General features: G+C 39.5%; 6 protein-coding genes across 6 annotated transcripts; all 6 read left to right on the top strand.

Moving 5' to 3' along the window:
* Nucleotides 1–519: 519 nt before the first annotated feature.
* Nucleotides 520–3,042, top strand: TM35_000014300 (uncharacterized protein; the record flags this gene model as incomplete). Its single annotated transcript, XM_029021111.1, has 1 exon — nt 520–3,042. One exon carries the CDS (start codon nt 520–522, stop codon nt 3,040–3,042), a length of 2,523 nt encoding a protein of 840 aa, XP_028887619.1.
* A 1,115-nt stretch (nt 3,043–4,157) lies between these two features.
* TM35_000014290 (uncharacterized protein) lies at nt 4,158–6,017 on the top strand (the record flags this gene model as incomplete). The annotated part of the gene is made up of 1 exon (XM_029021110.1): nt 4,158–6,017. The coding sequence occupies one exon, from the start codon at nt 4,158–4,160 to the stop codon at nt 6,015–6,017; it is 1,860 nt and encodes a 619-aa protein (XP_028887618.1).
* A 1,927-nt stretch (nt 6,018–7,944) lies between these two features.
* TM35_000014280 (uncharacterized protein) lies at nt 7,945–10,659 on the top strand (the record flags this gene model as incomplete). Its single annotated transcript, XM_029021109.1, has 1 exon — nt 7,945–10,659. One exon carries the CDS (start codon nt 7,945–7,947, stop codon nt 10,657–10,659), a length of 2,715 nt encoding a protein of 904 aa, XP_028887617.1.
* Nucleotides 10,660–11,542: 883 nt separating this feature from the next.
* On the top strand, nt 11,543–12,376 carry TM35_000014270 (uncharacterized protein; the record flags this gene model as incomplete). Its single annotated transcript, XM_029021108.1, has 1 exon — nt 11,543–12,376. One exon carries the CDS (start codon nt 11,543–11,545, stop codon nt 12,374–12,376), a length of 834 nt encoding a protein of 277 aa, XP_028887616.1.
* A 791-nt stretch (nt 12,377–13,167) lies between these two features.
* On the top strand, nt 13,168–14,790 carry TM35_000014260 (uncharacterized protein; the record flags this gene model as incomplete). The annotated part of the gene is made up of 1 exon (XM_029021107.1): nt 13,168–14,790. The coding sequence occupies one exon, from the start codon at nt 13,168–13,170 to the stop codon at nt 14,788–14,790; it is 1,623 nt and encodes a 540-aa protein (XP_028887615.1).
* A 1,250-nt stretch (nt 14,791–16,040) lies between these two features.
* Nucleotides 16,041–17,306, top strand: TM35_000014250 (uncharacterized protein; the record flags this gene model as incomplete). Its single annotated transcript, XM_029021106.1, has 1 exon — nt 16,041–17,306. One exon carries the CDS (start codon nt 16,041–16,043, stop codon nt 17,304–17,306), a length of 1,266 nt encoding a protein of 421 aa, XP_028887614.1.
* Between the last annotated feature and the right edge of the window lie 484 nt (nt 17,307–17,790).

The raw sequence follows: 17,790 nt of genomic DNA, 5'->3' as shown, positions 1-17,790 counted from the left end.
ATTTCACTTTTTTTTTTTCTTTTTAAATTTCTTGCTACGAAGGGATTTGAATTGCTTATGCTGCTGACTGCTCGCATTTTCGCCGTTTACTGTCAAAAAAGGCTTTACGGGGTAGTAATGCAAGCTGAGAAAACAAATAAAAGAAAAAAAGCACCTGTACTGTGTGTACGTAGATATACTATGAATTGTATAAATGTTCAGGTGGTTTTATTTTATTTTTTTTCTGTGATGAAAACCCTTTTTCTATTCGTTTTTTCTTTCTTCTTTCTTTGTTGTTTTCTCTACCCATTATTACATAAAAAAAAATAGTATAGTAGCTTTTGTTTTTTTTTTTTTGTGTGTGTGTGTGTGTGTGTGTGTGGTAGATATAATAAATATATATATATATTTATTTATTTTAGATAGATAGATTGATTGATAAACCTTTGCCATTTACTAGAGAGAGAGAGAGAGAGAGAGAGAATCTGATAAATAGTTCTCATTACACAGATTACATTCATCTGTTCATGACGGCGGATGATGTCTGGAAGCCATATGTACCGTGGTAGTATGTCGGTGCTGCTGCAAGCAATCCTCACTCAAGCATGTCGAGCGATTTTAGCTTTTTGTCTAGTCAAACAACAACGAAAGTTAATGAATAAAAAGTTAAGTGATGTTGTATGTGCATATGTCTCGGAATCAGAGGCATCATCCATCATTGAAAGTACAGGGAAACATGCGCTTCTCACGGCAGTACATTTGCTTTGCTGTGAACAACGACCACATATGGTATGTGAACATCATAATGGAGAACTTGCTATTGCTGTGAATGCTATTTTAGAAGATTATCCTCTACGTTCTAATATTATTACTGCATTAACGGGATTTATTACACGAAAATGGGAACATAGTGAAGTCTCTATTCATCGTTTACTTTCTTACGCCGTATCCGTTGGTCCTAAATGTCACACTTTAACCTCTTCTTCTATTGTAGATTATAGATCATCTCCTATATCCTTGTTGTTACATGTTTACCCTGAACTCGCAACTACCAACTCTGTATCGGAAGTGAGTTGTGGTTGTATGCATCAATGGTTTAGGGAAACACTTCCATTGCTGTTGCTTACATTAACAATGGAACAACATGCCAAGATGTGGTATCGAACTTCTCTCTTATCACGTGCGTTTTTACGATGGAGACAGTGTCATGGTATGTATCTTTTACGGGCTCTTGCAGCAGGAAGTTACTCCCCACCTCCAATAGAGATGTCCACGCAGGCACCAAGTACAGTAAGGAGTAATCTTCGTGAAGGAAACTCTGCTCTTCTTACTTCTTTTGATGTTTCTTCTACTCCTGTTATTATACATGTTCCTACTTCTGCTCCTTCGCCTGCTCCTGCTACTATTTCTAATACGGTTAGTGTTCCTGTGCCTACTGTACCAAACGTCTCTTGTGCCTCTACGAATACAGATTGTGTAGTGGGGTTTACGCCGCAAAAGTCAGTTGAAAATTCCAGTAAAAAATCTACGGCAGTGCAAACAACAACAACAACAACAACAACAACGGCAACAATTCCCTCCGATACACCACTACAAATTGTAAATATGGAAAATGTGAAGACAGATAAAATTCAAACTACTAGTAACACAAGTATGAATAAGAAGATAAAGAAGAAGAATAATAACGATGGAGAAATGTTAAAGACGTTTATTCACCAATGTGATCAACTTGTTGCGGAACGAGTTAAACGTCAAACATTTTTCTTCTGGCGTGATGTACGCCTCCTGCGACGGAGACAACTGCAGGAACTCATACATAGATTTACTTTACGACACAAGCAAAGATGGTGGTTACTCTGGAAACGTCAATATACGGCTCATCTATTGCGTAGACGGAGGGTATTAGCAGATGAACAGTGTTCTGTTTATATAGAAGCCAAGAAAGAGTCTTTACGACGATACGCCTTTTCATGCTGGAAACATGCATACATGGTAAGACGTTTTCGTTTACGTACTTGTGGCTTCCGAATTTTTTCCATGTGGAGACGTCATTTTTTATTTTCCCTTCATGCACGTGGAGCGGCGGTGCCTTTCATCGCCTCCCGAGCGCTTGCCCTTCGTTGTCTTTTGCGATGGCGACTGGCGCGTCTTTGTCGTCTGGCGGACCGCCGTTTTCTGCGGGGTTTTCTCGAGCGGCTTCGCGGGCGACTTTCGGTTCGGGCGGCGGGGCGGCGGGGGGCGGCGGCGGCGGCCTTCGCGCGGGGCGTTTTTGTCCGCCGGCGGGTCTTCGCGCAGTGGCGGGCCGCGTGCGGGTCCCACCGGCGCCTCACCGCCGCGATCGCCCGGCGAGACCGACGGACCGCCGCCCGCGCGCTGAAAAAATGGCGCATCGCCACGAGAAGACGGGCCTTAGAGGCCGAAAGAGAAAACATCACCCGCCGACTTCTTTGGGAGAAGTGGAGACGACGGGCAGAAATGCTGAAGCGCTGGCGTAGTCAACACTACACACACGCAGAGGAAGTGTATGCCGGACGGCTCTTGCGAGGGGTGTGGGGGCGGTGGTGGGAGAGATATGAGAAGGCGCGGCTCCAGCACCAACAGCAGGAAGTAATCACCTGGTTTGCCGCAAAGGGACACACAAACGCCTCATTAGGTGTAAACTCTAGTTTTCCAGCTCCAATGGAGTCAGTGCATAATAATAGTAGTAATACTTTTCTGCCACAGCGTAAGATGGAGAAGCGTGGTCTTTCTGTTTCTTTTGCGGAATTGAAACGTAGTCCACCGCGAAAAGATCCACTTGCAGTTCTTAGGGCAGAAAGACGTTTACTACATGAAATGAATTCGACTCAGTGGCAGAATCTGGCACATTCACGTTTGTTCAATAACAGTAACAATAGTAACGTCACCAAGAAGTATTACCATCATCACCATGAAAAACAACATCAAGAAGAAGAAGAAGGGTCAGAGTGGAAAAGAAAGGGTGGTGATGATACGATGGTTATTATGATGCCATCAGACGTGGAGGATGACAATTCACCATCATTCGAAAATAGTCGTCTCTAATCGTTGAGGAAAAAAGAACAAAAAAAAGGTGTGAATCATGAGGAACTTTAGGTGTGTTGATACACTATTAATATGCTTCTGCTGATTCCTGATGACCTTAAAGACGACAAAATAATGCGTTTATTCGTATTGAAGTTGAATGGTTCTTTCTTTATGTTTTTTTTCCTCCTTTCTTCTTGGTCTTTTTTTTATGGTAAACATTCACATGGTTTTTTTTTTTTGTGTGTGTGATTTCTTTCCCTCTGTCTGAGTATGCCTATACCTCCTTCCTATTTGGAGGTGGCTTCTGCTTTTTCTTCTTCTTCCTATTTGTTTGTACTTTGGTAACTGTATCTATTTCTTTTTTTTTTCTCCTTTTTTTTCTCTACATTCTTTGTATTTAGTCTTGTTCTGGAGTACTTCACCAGGGCAATCAATTTTTTTCTGCTGTGTCTGTGTGTGTGTGTGTGTGTGTGTTTTGTCTCGTTTTCTTTTTTGGGTTTGGGTAGGTGCTTTACGCGCTCTGTAAAGCTTAACAGCAGCAGAAGCAGCAGTGGTGACGATAACAATACAATTGTTATCGTTATCTGCACCAAATACGAGCAAGGCATACACTGAAGACTTATCAATCTTATCTTGTGTGTGTGGTTTTTTTTATATATATATTTATTTATTTAGTGTGCTCGTCTGTACTTAGTTGCGCTTAGTAGTTCTTGTGTCTTGGTTTTCTCACACTACGAATAGAAGTAGAAGTGAGTAGAAATACCAAGAGTAGTAAATAGAAGAAGAAAAAAAAAATAATAAAGGAGAAGCACTTAGACTAAAACGTGAAATCCCGAAAGTTAATTTCCTAAGTGTAATACACCATTTGCGTTTGGAATTTTTTTCTTATATAGAATCAGTCTGGATCATTTATTTATCCTTATAGAGTAACTTTGTAGTTGTTGGTTAGGTTCATTTATTATTACTATTATTGTTATTGTTAGTCCCTTTTCATCCGGCCCATATATATATATATATATTCTCACTGTGTTAACCCCCCTTTTTTGCTGAGACAGTGATTTTATTTGTTTCTGTTCCTGTCTTTGAGTATTCTTTTTATTTGCTACCCCGTTATTCACATCTGATATTCTCCCATGCGACGTTGTGTGGGAGCGGCAGCTATTGCAGCAACTTCCTCCATTCATCCTGCATGGCGCGGTGGTGTGCCAGTGATGGGAGGAGTTGCCGTGTGGAACTCCATGTACTTTCACTCATCATCAAAGTTCATTGGACGTAAAACGGGTGGATCAAAGAAACTTGGAGACGTCTTATCTTCTTCAGCAGCATCAGCGGCAGGAACCTCAACAGGGGCGGGAGGAGGCGATGCTGTGGCTGCAGCGGAAGAGCAAAGCAGTACCAATAATCCAACTACCACTTCTTCTTCTTCCTCCTCTTCTGCTTGTACGGCTGCGGCGGCTGCATCTAGAGATACAGATGGACGAAAAAAACAACGTGATCGTTATCCACGAAAGTCTGTACGTAATCCCACCGAACGTGCCACGGCATCTTCGCGAGGAAAAGAAAATACACAACTTCGTAGAGAAGCCTCTTCTGGGTCTGTAGGTGGAAAGCGTGCTGTGGCTGCTGCTGCCGCTGTGGCTGCGGTTGCTACTGCGGATTCTGCCAATGATGAGGCGACGCTGATGGCGGAGCGTGCGAGTATTACGAAACTCTTCATGGTGTCTGACTCTGTTGCCTCCATCTTCTGCGCCCTTCCGCAGGACCAGCGCTCGATTGATAATTATCTCAAAGAGGTGGATCGCGCGGTTGTGCCTTCGGCGGCTGATGGGAATGCCGTGGATGGTGAAGAAGCGGCTCGGCAACAAGCGGCGTCTATCGCCATGCGGGAAATTGCTCAGCGTGTGTTATCAGAAGAAAGGGCCGATCACTCACTATGCATTCATGTACGGAATATGGAACAGTTGGTGCCCCCACCACATTTGATGCTGGATGCAGAAAATAATAATAATAATAATAATAATAATAATAATAATGTTAAGGCAAGTTCGGATGTGGGTGTTGCTTCTACAGATGCTTCAAATAAGAAGAAGGTAGCAGATAAGAATCGTCGTCGGGTTACTTCGAAACGTGGGAGTAAGGCTACTGCCTCTCCTCCTATTATTAATCCCACTGAAAGTGAAAAGTCACTAACTGTAGTTGAACGTGTTATGGCACTACAAAAGTGGCAGGCAGAGGCGGCTAAAAAGGCCCGAGAGTCGCAGGAACGGTATAAGATACCAGATGATTACCACACAATCACACGTGTTCGCTTTCATGACCCGCATAAAGCTGATCTCACCGTTGTGCAAGGTTGTGGTGGTAGTAAATCTGTAATGGATGTCTTGTCGGCGATGAATCGTAATATGAAACATCAATCTAGTGATGGAGTTAATAAAAATATGTCTTCAGGGAATAATAGTAACAATACTAATAACAAGGAGTCCGCTGCAGCACTGCTCTCTACACCATTTGCCCTTAAACCGCTTCTCTCCGTTGTGGCGAGTTGTATTCCACGACGAGAGTCTTCACTGGGTTCACGATGCGGTGAAGAGGTATTTTTCAGTTCTCCAGCATACACCACACCTCGTCGACTAAAACGTCAGGAGTGTGGTGATACTAATACTAGTACAGATTATAATAGCTCTTCTACTACTGCAGTCTCCTCATCATCATCATTGCCATTTTCTTCCTCAATGATGCGTGAAGAGGAACTTTTAGCTCGTCGACTTCCACCCATGCCGCGATATACAACTCGGGTGACTGTCTTGGTGGAACATGATGAGTTGCAGCCGGTGGATTTGTTGTCAATGGCTGAGCGGAGCACAACACGTCGTGATGATCGCAGTAAGTCATCATCCGCCTCGACAACAACAACAACAAAAATAGGTGGAAATAGTAAGAAAAAGAAGAAGTGTCACATTTACTGCTTAATAGCAGATGGAGGTGAATTCTAAAGGAAGAAGTCAGTGAAAAAAATGAAAGTTTGCTGAGAAATGATATAATAAAGTGAAACAAAGCAAAAACAAAAAAAAAAACACAAGAGAAGAATCACCCTTGATAAAAGAGTGAAGAAAATAGAAGGGGGATGGATTGAGCAATAATATTGGATATTATTTATTTCCTTCAATCTGTCCTATTTATTAAGAGAACCAAATGTGCATAGTGAATGTAAAAACATATGTACAGACGTGTATGATCGCATTTTTTCATTTGCTTTTCCATTTTTCCGTAGTCTCTCATTATCCTTGCAAAATAATTATTCCACCAATTACCATTACTGTTGTTATTTCCATTGTACCTCAAGACTGTGAGCGAAACGTCTTATTCCATTTATCCAACCGAAAAGGCAGTGAAAAAAAAATTGAAATAATGATAAACAAAACAACAAGAATAAAAAAATCAAGAATAAAATGGAATATAAAGAAAGCATAGAGCAAAAAATAAAAAAAAAAGAAGAAAAAGAAAAATGACGTCCTTATTGTCTTGTTTTTTTTTTTCTTTTTGAGTGTACGCATGTACTTAATTGTACATGTGTGTAAGTGTGTGTTTTTCTACACGCCAAGAGAGTAGTAGTAAAGGGAAGGGAAAATACACTAATTGAAGAAGTAATCCATAAAGGAAAAAAAAAGAGAAAACTGATAATATTATCTGTTTTCTGATGATGATGGGTCTTTCTTTTTTTTTTTTTCTCTCTCATCTTTATTAATTCGTTTTAAGAAGTGGTGAAGAGGGGTGGGGTATTGATGCTTCTCATTTTCTTTTTTTTTTGGGAGGGGAGAGCGCCTCTGTGTAAGTGTATAAAGGTATGATTTATATGAATTTTTCCTTTGCATATTTGAAGGAATAAAAGATAAAGAAAAATATATTTTGAAATGTGTACTTTTCTGTTAAAGTCAAGTATAAAAAAGAAAAAAAAGGAGGAAAAAAAAAAGAAGTAAATAAGGAAGAAGTATGTGAAATACGTGATCTATGAGGAATTAAGAACAAAGCCAATGAATATCTTTTTAGATGTCTTACTTCCTCTTATTAACCTCTTTTTTTTTCTTTTTTTTTGTTTCCTTATATAAATATGCATGTATAATCGTTTGTTTTTGTACTGTTTGGTGATTTAGTTTGATTAGCTTCTTTTTCATTTTGGTTATTGCTTCTTTTTTTTTTCTTGTTTTTTTTTTTTTCTTATTTCGTTCTTTTCATTGCCGAGGGAAGGAAAAAAGGAGTTTTTTTTTCCGTTTATTATTGCTCTTCTATCGTGTCCGTGTGATACACAGGGAAAGAGCACCTTTTTTTATCTTTTTTCTACGTGGTCCCTATATTTTGATAGTAAAAGAAGAATAAAGTATATTTAATCTCTACGTTATTGATAATGTAAGAACTGTACTCGCACCATTCGGTGTGTTTTTTTTTTTTTTCTTTTTCTTTTTCTTTAAGAAAAGAACAAGTAAGGAAACAATGTGAACATCTTTGGTGCGCAGGCTATAAAGAGGAAAACAAAAAAAATGTAATATCTCTTTTTATTTATGTATGCTTGTGTAGATGTTTCTTCTCATGTTTTCTTGATTTCTCTGTCTTCTATCATATTCTCACCTTTGCTTCAATGTGCTATGGTAATCAGAGGAATAAAAAAACAAAAACAAAAAAAATTGTTGTGTAATTAAAGGGGGAACCTTCTATTTGGCACTGCTTTCTTTTTTGGTTTTTTTTTGTTTTTTTTTTTTTTTTCCTCTCTCTCTCTCTCTCTCTTCACCCATGTATATAGAGATACATATAAAAAGAAAGAAAGAGTTACCTATTTATCTGACTATATATATATATATATATATAGTTTCCCCCGTTTATTTTTCTTACTTCTCATTTATTCTGAGTGAGTGAGTGAGTGAGTGGATGGCCGAGTCGCCCACTCCGCCGGGGGAGTCCAGCAGCCCCTCGCCGGGCCGCCGGCAGCTCCGCGTGAGCATTCTCCCCCCGCCCAGCGACCAGCAGCGGCCGGGCAGCAGCGAGGGGCGCCGCGAGACCCCAACGGGGCGTACGGGCCGCGCCGGATCCGCCGGGCGATCGAACAGTAATTCCCGCTCGCTGAGTCGATCGCCGGTGCGAACACCGTCAGCGGGAAAAAACTCACCAGGGCGCTCTTCCGCATCCGTTTCCTCAAGATCCACCGCAACACCGGAACCGGGAAGAAAGGGAAAAGGATCATTATCAACATCATCCGCAGCAGTGGCTAGTACAAATTCTACTTCTACAATGAGAAAAAAAATTAATACACCCTCACCACGAGGAAGACAACCTTCCGCTAAATCCGGTACAACTAGACGAAGTTTAAGTCCTACAGTTTCAACTTCCAATTCTTTACGTCGTGCTTCACACGATTTGCGAAAGCGAAAAATTCGAAAAGCTATTAATTCATTAATTACTGCTGAAGAGAAGGCACGTGGGAAAGTAGAAACACAGTATTATGCAGAATGGGTAATTATGATGCAAACTATAGCCCTTGATAGTTTTGATGCACAGAGACGTTTTATTATGGAACTTGGGGAAACACAAAAAAGAATACAACGTGAGTATGGTGCAAGAGCAGAACGTGCAGAAGAAGCTACGGCGAAGTTAATAAAAGCCATCAATCACTTACTTGAATCTATAAATACAACAGGTACTAAAGCACTTGAAGAAACAAATTTACTTGAGAAGGAAATACCGTTTACAACATCCACTTATACTCCAGTGGGGGAAATATTATCATGTGCAAAGGATCCATCATCATTATTACGAGATCCTTATGTACCTGTTAAACCACGAGACCCACGAGAACCAGAAGAAATTGCAAAGATAGAATCTTTCTTTAAGTCTTTCATGAAACCAACAGTTCCTCAATCTACAAGTAATACTAACGACGAAAATAGATATGGCGGTAGTATTAATGTGAATAGTAATAATAGCTATAGTAGTTTTATGAGTTTTTCTTCAAATGTAGATGTTAATAGTGTGGTGGTAAAAGCAGATGAAGCATATAATGAAGCAGTTCATCTATCAGAGGCTTTATCTGCCCTTATTGATCGTACTCACCGTGGACTTCAACAATCTAGAGAAATGATACGAGCACTACATCAAACTCTTAATGAAAATTCTACACGTGTAAAAGTAGCAGATGATCTCCTACGTGAAACAACTGGAAAACATCGTGCAGAAGTAGATAGTGCAATTCGTCTATGTGGACAATTTGGAATGGAACTTCGTCGTCGTATGGATAGCATAGAAGAAAATGTTCGTGATGCTTTAGATGAACTTATTCAACGTAGTACAGAGATAAGTATTGAAAATAATGCTTTTCAAGATCAAGCTCAACTCTTACTGAATAAGGAAAATGCAATGTGGAAATATATGTCCCGTATGGAGAAGGTAACAGTAGAACAAGGGAAATTACTTCGTGATGTTCGGTTAAAGTTATTACAGCTCTGGAAAGAACGTTGTGGTGATGGAGATGAGGAACGGGCAACATTAAAACACAGTGGACTTCCCACAAAGTATCAAGATCTCTTGGAATCATGTGATCGAGATACACTATTACGTCTTTTACATTTTGTTTCATTGAATGGTGATGGTGTGGCGGCTCTTTTGATCGGTGCACTTGACGAATATGCGAATTTTATGCTTAGTAACACTATAGAAGCTCAGGAAGTAGTAAAGCGATCTGCCACGCAGGCGGCTGTGACTCAACTACTGGAGAAATTATATGAAGAAGGTGAAATTAAGTGTAATTCACGTCCCATTGGGGAAACACTCGCGGATACTATTAAGGATATGGTATTACACTACAATACATTCATGGAAACACAAGAGAAACAACAAAGACGTTTGACAAAAACGAAATCTTTACCATATGGAGGAGGAACAGTAGGAATAGGAGGAGGAGGTTCTGTAATGACCCAAACTGCATTTTTTGATCGACGTACACCAGTACCGGAGGAGTATGCGGTTGATATTGCCTCACGTCCATCCATTAAGATCAAACGACCAGCCATTTGTGAAGGAAATGCCACCCGCAATGCAACAGATGAATCTACAGATCCAAACTCCATGGTATACACTGCTTCCCTTCCCACTATAAAGGCACAAGCTGATTCTACTCCTGGTGGGACTGCTCTTATTAGGAAGGCAACACCGCCCATTGAGACATCTCACATATTAAGTTATTTGCAACGAAGTCATCCATCCGAGTTGGACACACCAGGAACTGCGACTATTGTGGGATATGGTCGATGGGGAGGAAAAATGGCAAAACACTGCGAAAATAATAATCATGGTAATAGTAATAGCAATAGTAGTAGTAGGAATAGTTTCAGCAGAGGCATCAGTAAAAGATCTCCATTGCCACCAGCAACTTCCTCACATGTAAGTGTACATCAGTTCTTGGGAAAAACAGAAAATCCACCACCTGGTGTACCACCAAGGAAAACCATCCTGCGGCATATGCTGGAAGATCACTCTCATGATGTGGAGACACTATTTAGTAATCCCAAAATCCAATGTAAATGTATTCGTGGTGAGGATGAACCGTTTCTTAAACTCCAGCGAGAACTCTTTGAGGAGGCGTTAAGTTAATTGGTTTATCCATCTAACGTTAGCGTCCAAAAAAAAAAAAACGATTTCCCACTTGTTCCTTTTTTTTTTTTTTTGCTTACCTGTAATGTAATAATAATTGGAACCAATCATGTTNTTTTTTTTTTTACTGTTTGCTTGTTTTGTGTGCTTTTCTTTTCTTTATTTTGGAATTTTTTGAACGATGATTTCTTGATACTTTCTCTATTTTGTTTGCTTACCTGTAATGTAATAATAATTGGAACCAATCATGTTTATAATTCTCTTTTTTTTTTTTTTTTGTTTTTGGTTATACCACATTATATTGTAGAATCTCAAAAAATGTATAGCTGTGGAAAACATCACTTATATAAAGTGTGTTTTTTTTTTTTTACTGTTTGCTTGTTTTGTGTGCTTTTCTTTTCTTTATTTTGGAATTTTTTGAACGATGATTTCTTGATACTTTCTCTATTTTGTCACCACCAGACGGTGGCTCTTATGTAATTCTCTGGTATTGTGTTTTTTTTTGTTGTTGTTTGTTTCTATTGTCTTATTCTTCTTTGGGTGAGACAATAATTGTTTAATCTCTTTGATGAAATTTATATATTTTCTTCCTTTAATTTGAATATCCTCTTTCCTTTTTCTTCTTTCATTCTTTCTTTTTCTTTACTGTATGAAAGCAACAACAAGACTCATACTCTATCCTTCCTGTTGTTGTTGTTGTTGTTAGCCAAGCCACCTGTCACACCTTCTGTATATTTATTTATTCATTTATAGTTTTTTTTTTCCTTTCTTAAATACAAACGAAAGGATTTATTACTATTTCTTTTCTGGTTGATTATTAGAATTCCAGTTTTATTATAAACATTATTATTAACATTATTGTAATTATTATTATTATTCGCCTATGCGTCGCTCACGAGTTTCTAACTCTGTTTGGAAGGTTCTACTGGAGGAATTGAGAAAGATACCCGCCCTGCTGCACTTTCACACACAGGAATCTGTAAATTCAGCAACAAAAGTATGTCAAACCCTAAAAGGTGAAAATCCCGATGAAAGTCCTGAATTACGAGAAAAGCGACAACAACATCGTGCCGCCTATGAAGAAATATTACGTCAGCAACAGCAAGAAGCGAAAAAAAAATCTGAGGAAGCCCTTAAAGATTTAAGTTTTGTTGAACGAATGAAAATGCGAGCCTCAGAGTTAAAAGAGGCATTAAAGGAATCTACTTCAACAAATGCAGGCGTGATGGCTTTATTACAACATTGCACCGCATCTCATGCAGCGGAAGTGGCTGTAGAGCAGGGCATTGATGTGAAGAATGTAACAATGCGATTGGAAAAGAAAACGGTAAAAAATGGTACACAGGTTGGACATGAGAATGTCGTTGTTGGATATATAGATGCCCCAAACGCTTCAGAGGAAGAGGTGATGGCCTTTGCTGAGAAATTAGAGAAGCGATGTCCTGTTGCTAACTCTATGGAAGGAAGGATTGAGTGGCGCAGTACAACTTCTACTAAAGAAAGGGGCATTAATAAAGAAGGTTCGATGGATGATAGAAACGATACGATTGGTAAAAGTATGGATCAGGAAAGTAAAGAGAGTATTCCACGTGGAACACCAGGGTATGGACGTTATAATACCTCCTCTACAAGGAGAGATTATGGACGGTTGGATGATCCTGATGAACTACATCTACCCGGTACTCATAAGCGTAGTGATGACACAAAGGATAAATAAAGCTAAAGGAAATGATATTTATTTTTCCATGTGTTGTATGTTTATGCCTCTTTGTATATATATATATATATATATATATATATGTGTGTGTGTGTGTGTGAGAGAGAGAGAGAGAGAGAGAGAGTGGAATCACGTGGATAAACCTATTCTCCCCTTATCTCTCTATTTCTCTTTCTCTATCTGTGTGTATTCGAAGAAACAATCGGAGGAATAAAAATTGTAAAGAAAAAAAAAATCAAAAGAATTGGAAAGGGGTGGAGAGAGAAAAACATGATAATGATGTTTATTTCTACTATTAATTCTTTAATGTATTTCTTGTAGGTTAAACTTCATATGTTTTCTATGATAATTTTTCTTTCTTTTTTTTTCTTCTTCTTATATTTTTTCTTTCTTTCTTTTAGAGTAATATTGGTCTTTTTTCTTTCTTTTACTTGGTTACGTTCTTCTTTTGTAAAAGAAAAAAAAAAGGCAGAGGTGGTGTTTTAAACTATAAAGTTATATAAACATTTTTTATAACTTAGGGTCTTGAAAGTTAGGGGAGTTATCTTTTTTTTTCTTTCTTCCTTACAATTGAAATCCCGTGAAGTCAAAACTAACAAAAGAAAAAATAAAACGAAAGAAAAAGGGAACTACTAACTGTGAAAGTAAACAGTAAAAGTAGTTTTTAAAGGTTAAATTACATTTATTTGATATTATTTGAACTTTGTTCTTGTGTTTATTTTTATATTTTGCACATAGACTCGTTATATTTATATATTTATCTATTGATATTTGTATGGTTTGTTAGTTAAATGATAGCACGGTTACGAAAAATATTCGTTTGTTGTGCGAATGGTCGAGATAATGCTGTCTTGACCCCGGAAGAAGCCGCAGCAGAAGCTGCAGTAGTAGCTTATGAGAATGAACTCATTCGTAGAAAATGTGTTGCTTCTCTTCTGCGCTCCTGCAGTGTTGAGAGCTCTGTGATACCACCACCCAAGTGGCGCAAACGGTATGGTAGACGTGTGCCCATTGGTCCAAATGGTGCTCTAGCACTTTGTGAGCATCTCCTGCGTCAACGTGAAGAAGAACAGGCAAATCCTACTACAAATCACACTAACAATAGAATTACACTTGATCTAAATGGATTACGAATAGGAGACGATGGGATTCGAGCACTTGTACCATTTATCTCCTCTGATGATCGTCTGGTGAGTCTAGTACTTTCTGGTAATAACATCACGGATGAGGGCCTTGGCGTACTTCTTGATGCCCTCGCAGGGAGTCCCAAAACTCTCCAGCGTCTTTCATTAGGTGATAATGCCATAAGTGCCGCTGGGGCTATGCGTGTGGTGGAGGCCTGCGGCAGTGGCCTGTTGCCGGCCCTCTGCGCGCTCTCCCTCAGTTCCCCCGCCCACCCGCCCGCCAAGCCGGAAAAGGAAGAAATGGCGTTGGCGGTGGGTCTCTCGCGGCTGTTGCGGGGCGACGGCTGCCCGCCCCTCGCGGCCCTCGACGTCCGCCACCCGATGGGCGACGCGGCGGCGGCAGTTCTCGCCGGTGGAGTCGCCGACGCCCCGCGGCTTGCGGCCCTCCGCCTGCGCAGCTGCGGGTTGAGTGCGGAGGGGCTCCGCCGCATCGCCGACGCCCTCGTCGCGAACCGAACACTCGTCGCCCTCGACGTCTCGCGGCAGACGGAGGCCAATCAGCAGCCGCAGACAACATCCCCCGAGAGGCCGCTGCTGCCCATTATAAAGGCCCTGCACAGCAATCACACCCTACGCACCCTCACCGCCTATGGAATTGATGTTGTGGATGACGACGTGGAGGAGCTCTGTGCCTGCGTGGAGCGAAGTGGAAACACCGCAATACAGTGTGTTCACCTTACCGGTGTCACCTCAAGGCCACTCGCTATTAAGTTGGAAAATCTTCTCATGCGTAATGCAAGGAGGATCAGTCATGAAGGCACTGCCTGTAGTAGGAAAAGTAGTCATCCTAATAGTTATACCATAAGTTCTGAGGTCAATGGAAAGGATAATGCTAATGCGGGGGCAAATAGTTTGCAGACAGTGGGGCCATCATTCCCAAAACGCTCAAAGATTGGAAGTTCAACTCAACGACGTACGCCAAAATTTAAGGAAAGAATTGCACTTGAAGGTATGAGTTCTCACAGCAATGTAAAGTTACCGCCTATTGGCAATAGTACTCTTACCTCAGTTATCTCTCTTCAGAATGATGATGGTGATGAAAATGAGATAAATGAGACACCCGAACGGTGTGGTCTCAACGACTCTATGAGTGATATTACTATGTCTTCAATGTCCTCCAGGTCGTGCAGCTTTTCACCAAAGGAGAATTTTGGACAACCACTGTATACTTCACGTCCATCGCTGTCAAAGCAAAAGCACAAGATGACGCGAACACTGCGAGGCGCATAGGTCTTTTCAGATAAGATACATCAGTAAGAAGAAGGGAAATACTAAAGAAAGAGAGAGAAAAAAAAAAAAAACGACATTGAGGAAGAACCTATTATGTTATTGAAATAACCAAAGGGAAAGCTATTGAAGAGAAACACCAAAGGGAGAAAAAAAAAAAAAACGAAGGATAATATTTGGTTGCTCTCTTTTTTTTTTTTTTTTTTTTTTTTTTTCTTATTCTTGTTTTTTGTTTTTTTAGTTTTTTACTGCCGAAACAATAGTGCTTGATTTGGTAAAGGGAAAACTATATAAGTGAATGTGTATATGTGTATAGATAAATGAAGTATTGACGGATAGAAGGAGTAATGAAAAAAAAAAAGGAACTATAAAGAGTAAAAAGAAGTCATACGTATTTTTGGGTGGGTCTTTCTGAAAACTTTGAGATCATTTATATGATTTTCTACTGTATCCCTTATTGTGTTTATTTGCGTTTCATACGTTTTTATTTTATTATTTTTCTTTTGGCTTGATTTTCATCGTTTTTTTTTTTTTTTATTATTCTTGTTGTTGTTGTTTTTCATGGACTCCCACTTATGACATTTCTTTTTTTTTTTCGTGATTTTGTGGGTTTTTTTTTTTGTTTTTATCCTTCTTACTCTTATATAGCTCTCCTTTGATTCTACTGCTTACTCAGGGTGGTAAACCAAGGATAGAACTATTTTCTCTGTCGCGTTTTGTTGTTGTTTGTTTGTTTTTTCTTTTCGAAGTCATGAGATTTACTTTGGGGTATTTCCCAAATTGATTACATGAAGAACAGAAGTAACGGAAGCAGCATATTTTATTATTATTGTCTTTTTTTTTGTTGTTTTCTTTTTTTTTTGTGTGTATGCCCGTATGATCTTCTTCTGTTCTTTCTTTTTTTTCTTTTCTTTTGTCTATCTTTACATGCATGACTCCCTTCTTTACTTCTTCTTTCTTTTTTTTCTTCCATTTCTGAACCGCATGCATTGAAACACTAATGATAAAGCCATTTTTGTGGGGACTGTGTGAGTGTGTGGAATTTGTTTTCTTTTGTTTTTCTTTCTTCTTTTCTTATTTATTTCTTATTTAAAGTTCCTGTAGATCTTTTTGGGGTGTGGTGGGGGTGGGAAGGAACTTTTTCCGTCTTTGTACGATTGCTGTCTGTCTGTATCTATCTATCTCTATAAGAGGGACCACCACTAAAGGAAAAGTTCACAAAAAGAAAAATAAAATAAAAGAGAAAAAAGAATATGAGTTGCCAGTGGGTGTTTGAGCGGCTGGCGGACGGTCTCTTTCTCGGGCCGCGGCACCCACTGCGGCATCTCTGCAAATTACACCGGCAGGGCGTCCTGCTGGACCGCAACGGCACTCCACTCACCGCCGATAATATACACACCGCCACAACATGGCGATCCCATCATGCATTTAGTGGACGCTGCGGACTCCGCGTGGATCAACAACAACAACAACAACAAGGAGAAGGAGAAGGAAAAGGAAAAGAAAGAGAAGATGAAGGAGAAAATTCAAAACAACAAACTTTGCAGAAAAATGCAAACAGTTATGGAGGTGGTGATGTGCCGCAACCAGAGACGGTATTAGAAGAATCTGGTGAAGCCATCGTCTCCCAATCGCCTGATGATTACCGTACATGGATTGCAGATTTTCATTTACTTTCAAAGAGTGATGAACCACATGTGTTGCTCTCCGTTGCGCCTCACTTTCTCCCTTTACAAGGGAATACTACAGAAGAGAAAGTATGGCATTCTCCAACGAAAGAAGATCAAGAAATTTATGATAAACGAATGTTAGAAACTCCACTTATTTGGGAAGAACCAATGACGCTTTCTGTAGATTGTACCTCTAATGGTATGTACCTCTGGAGTGAAGAGTGGGGATTCTTTGGAGAAAAAATTGCAGATAGTTGTTTTGAGCAACAAGTTCATAGACGTGTTGTGGGTGATTATCACAGTAATAATAGAAATGGAATACAAGAATCACTGCAACAACAAGAACAAATAGAAGAATGGCAACAGGAGAAATCGCATGAGGCCTTTGTGCGACTTAGTTGGCGAATGAAACCAGCAGGTGAACAAGATGCCCGTAGTGGTGAACACCGCTCATTACATGATTCAACATTTACTCACATTAATGAGAATTTTCAAAGTTATGGAGAAATGGTCGTTTTTGTGCGATCAGGTTCTTCACAAGATAATGTTTGCAATGATAGAAACAACGGTAGCACTGGTGGTGGTGGTGATGATGGGAATAGTGGTGGTAGTGGTATGTCTCTAGTGGTTTCAGCCATAACAACAACATTATTATCATCATCATCATCATCATCAGGAGGTTTGAATGGCTGTAAAGGAACTGAAGGAGGAGAACTTATTAGTAGTGGAAATCACGTTTGGCGGCGTGTGTGTGAACGTGTGGTGGTACTTAATGGAATTCTGCAGGAGATGCACTTTGTTCCATACGTGACACTCATGGATGACGGAGATGAAGTAACTATATTGTAAATATATATATATATATATATATATATATATATATATATATATATATTTATATTTATATTTATATATATGTTTATTTATGCTCAATTAGCATTCTTGACTCATACAGTTAGGATAATGCTCTTATTTGGGGTAGTGGCAGCATTCATTCTTCTTGTTCTTTATTTATTTATTTTTTTTTTTTTTTGGATCGGTCTTAGTTTGCTGTTTATATATACCCGTCTCGTTCTCTCTCTTTCTCTCTCCTTAGAGGTGTGTACCCGTTGACCCGAGAGACATTTGGTTATTCGTATTCACTCTATATAGTATCCGGGAAACTGAGAAGATGGGCTTACCTCTGTTCAGGTATATATAATCCTTCACACATGGTTGAATGTGAGGGTGTAGATGGTGTGTGTTATTTCTTCCCTCTCGCTCTCAATCTATCTGTCTATTTTTCTATCTTTCTGTAGATATAAATATAAACCAAAACTGTTTATTTTTTTTT

This window comes from Trypanosoma theileri (assembly GCF_002087225.1).
Source record: "Trypanosoma theileri isolate Edinburgh chromosome Unknown TM35_Tth_1_V1, whole genome shotgun sequence".
Lineage (NCBI taxonomy): Eukaryota > Euglenozoa > Kinetoplastea > Trypanosomatida > Trypanosomatidae > Trypanosoma > Trypanosoma theileri.
This window is presented reverse-complemented; position numbering and strand designations above follow the sequence as displayed.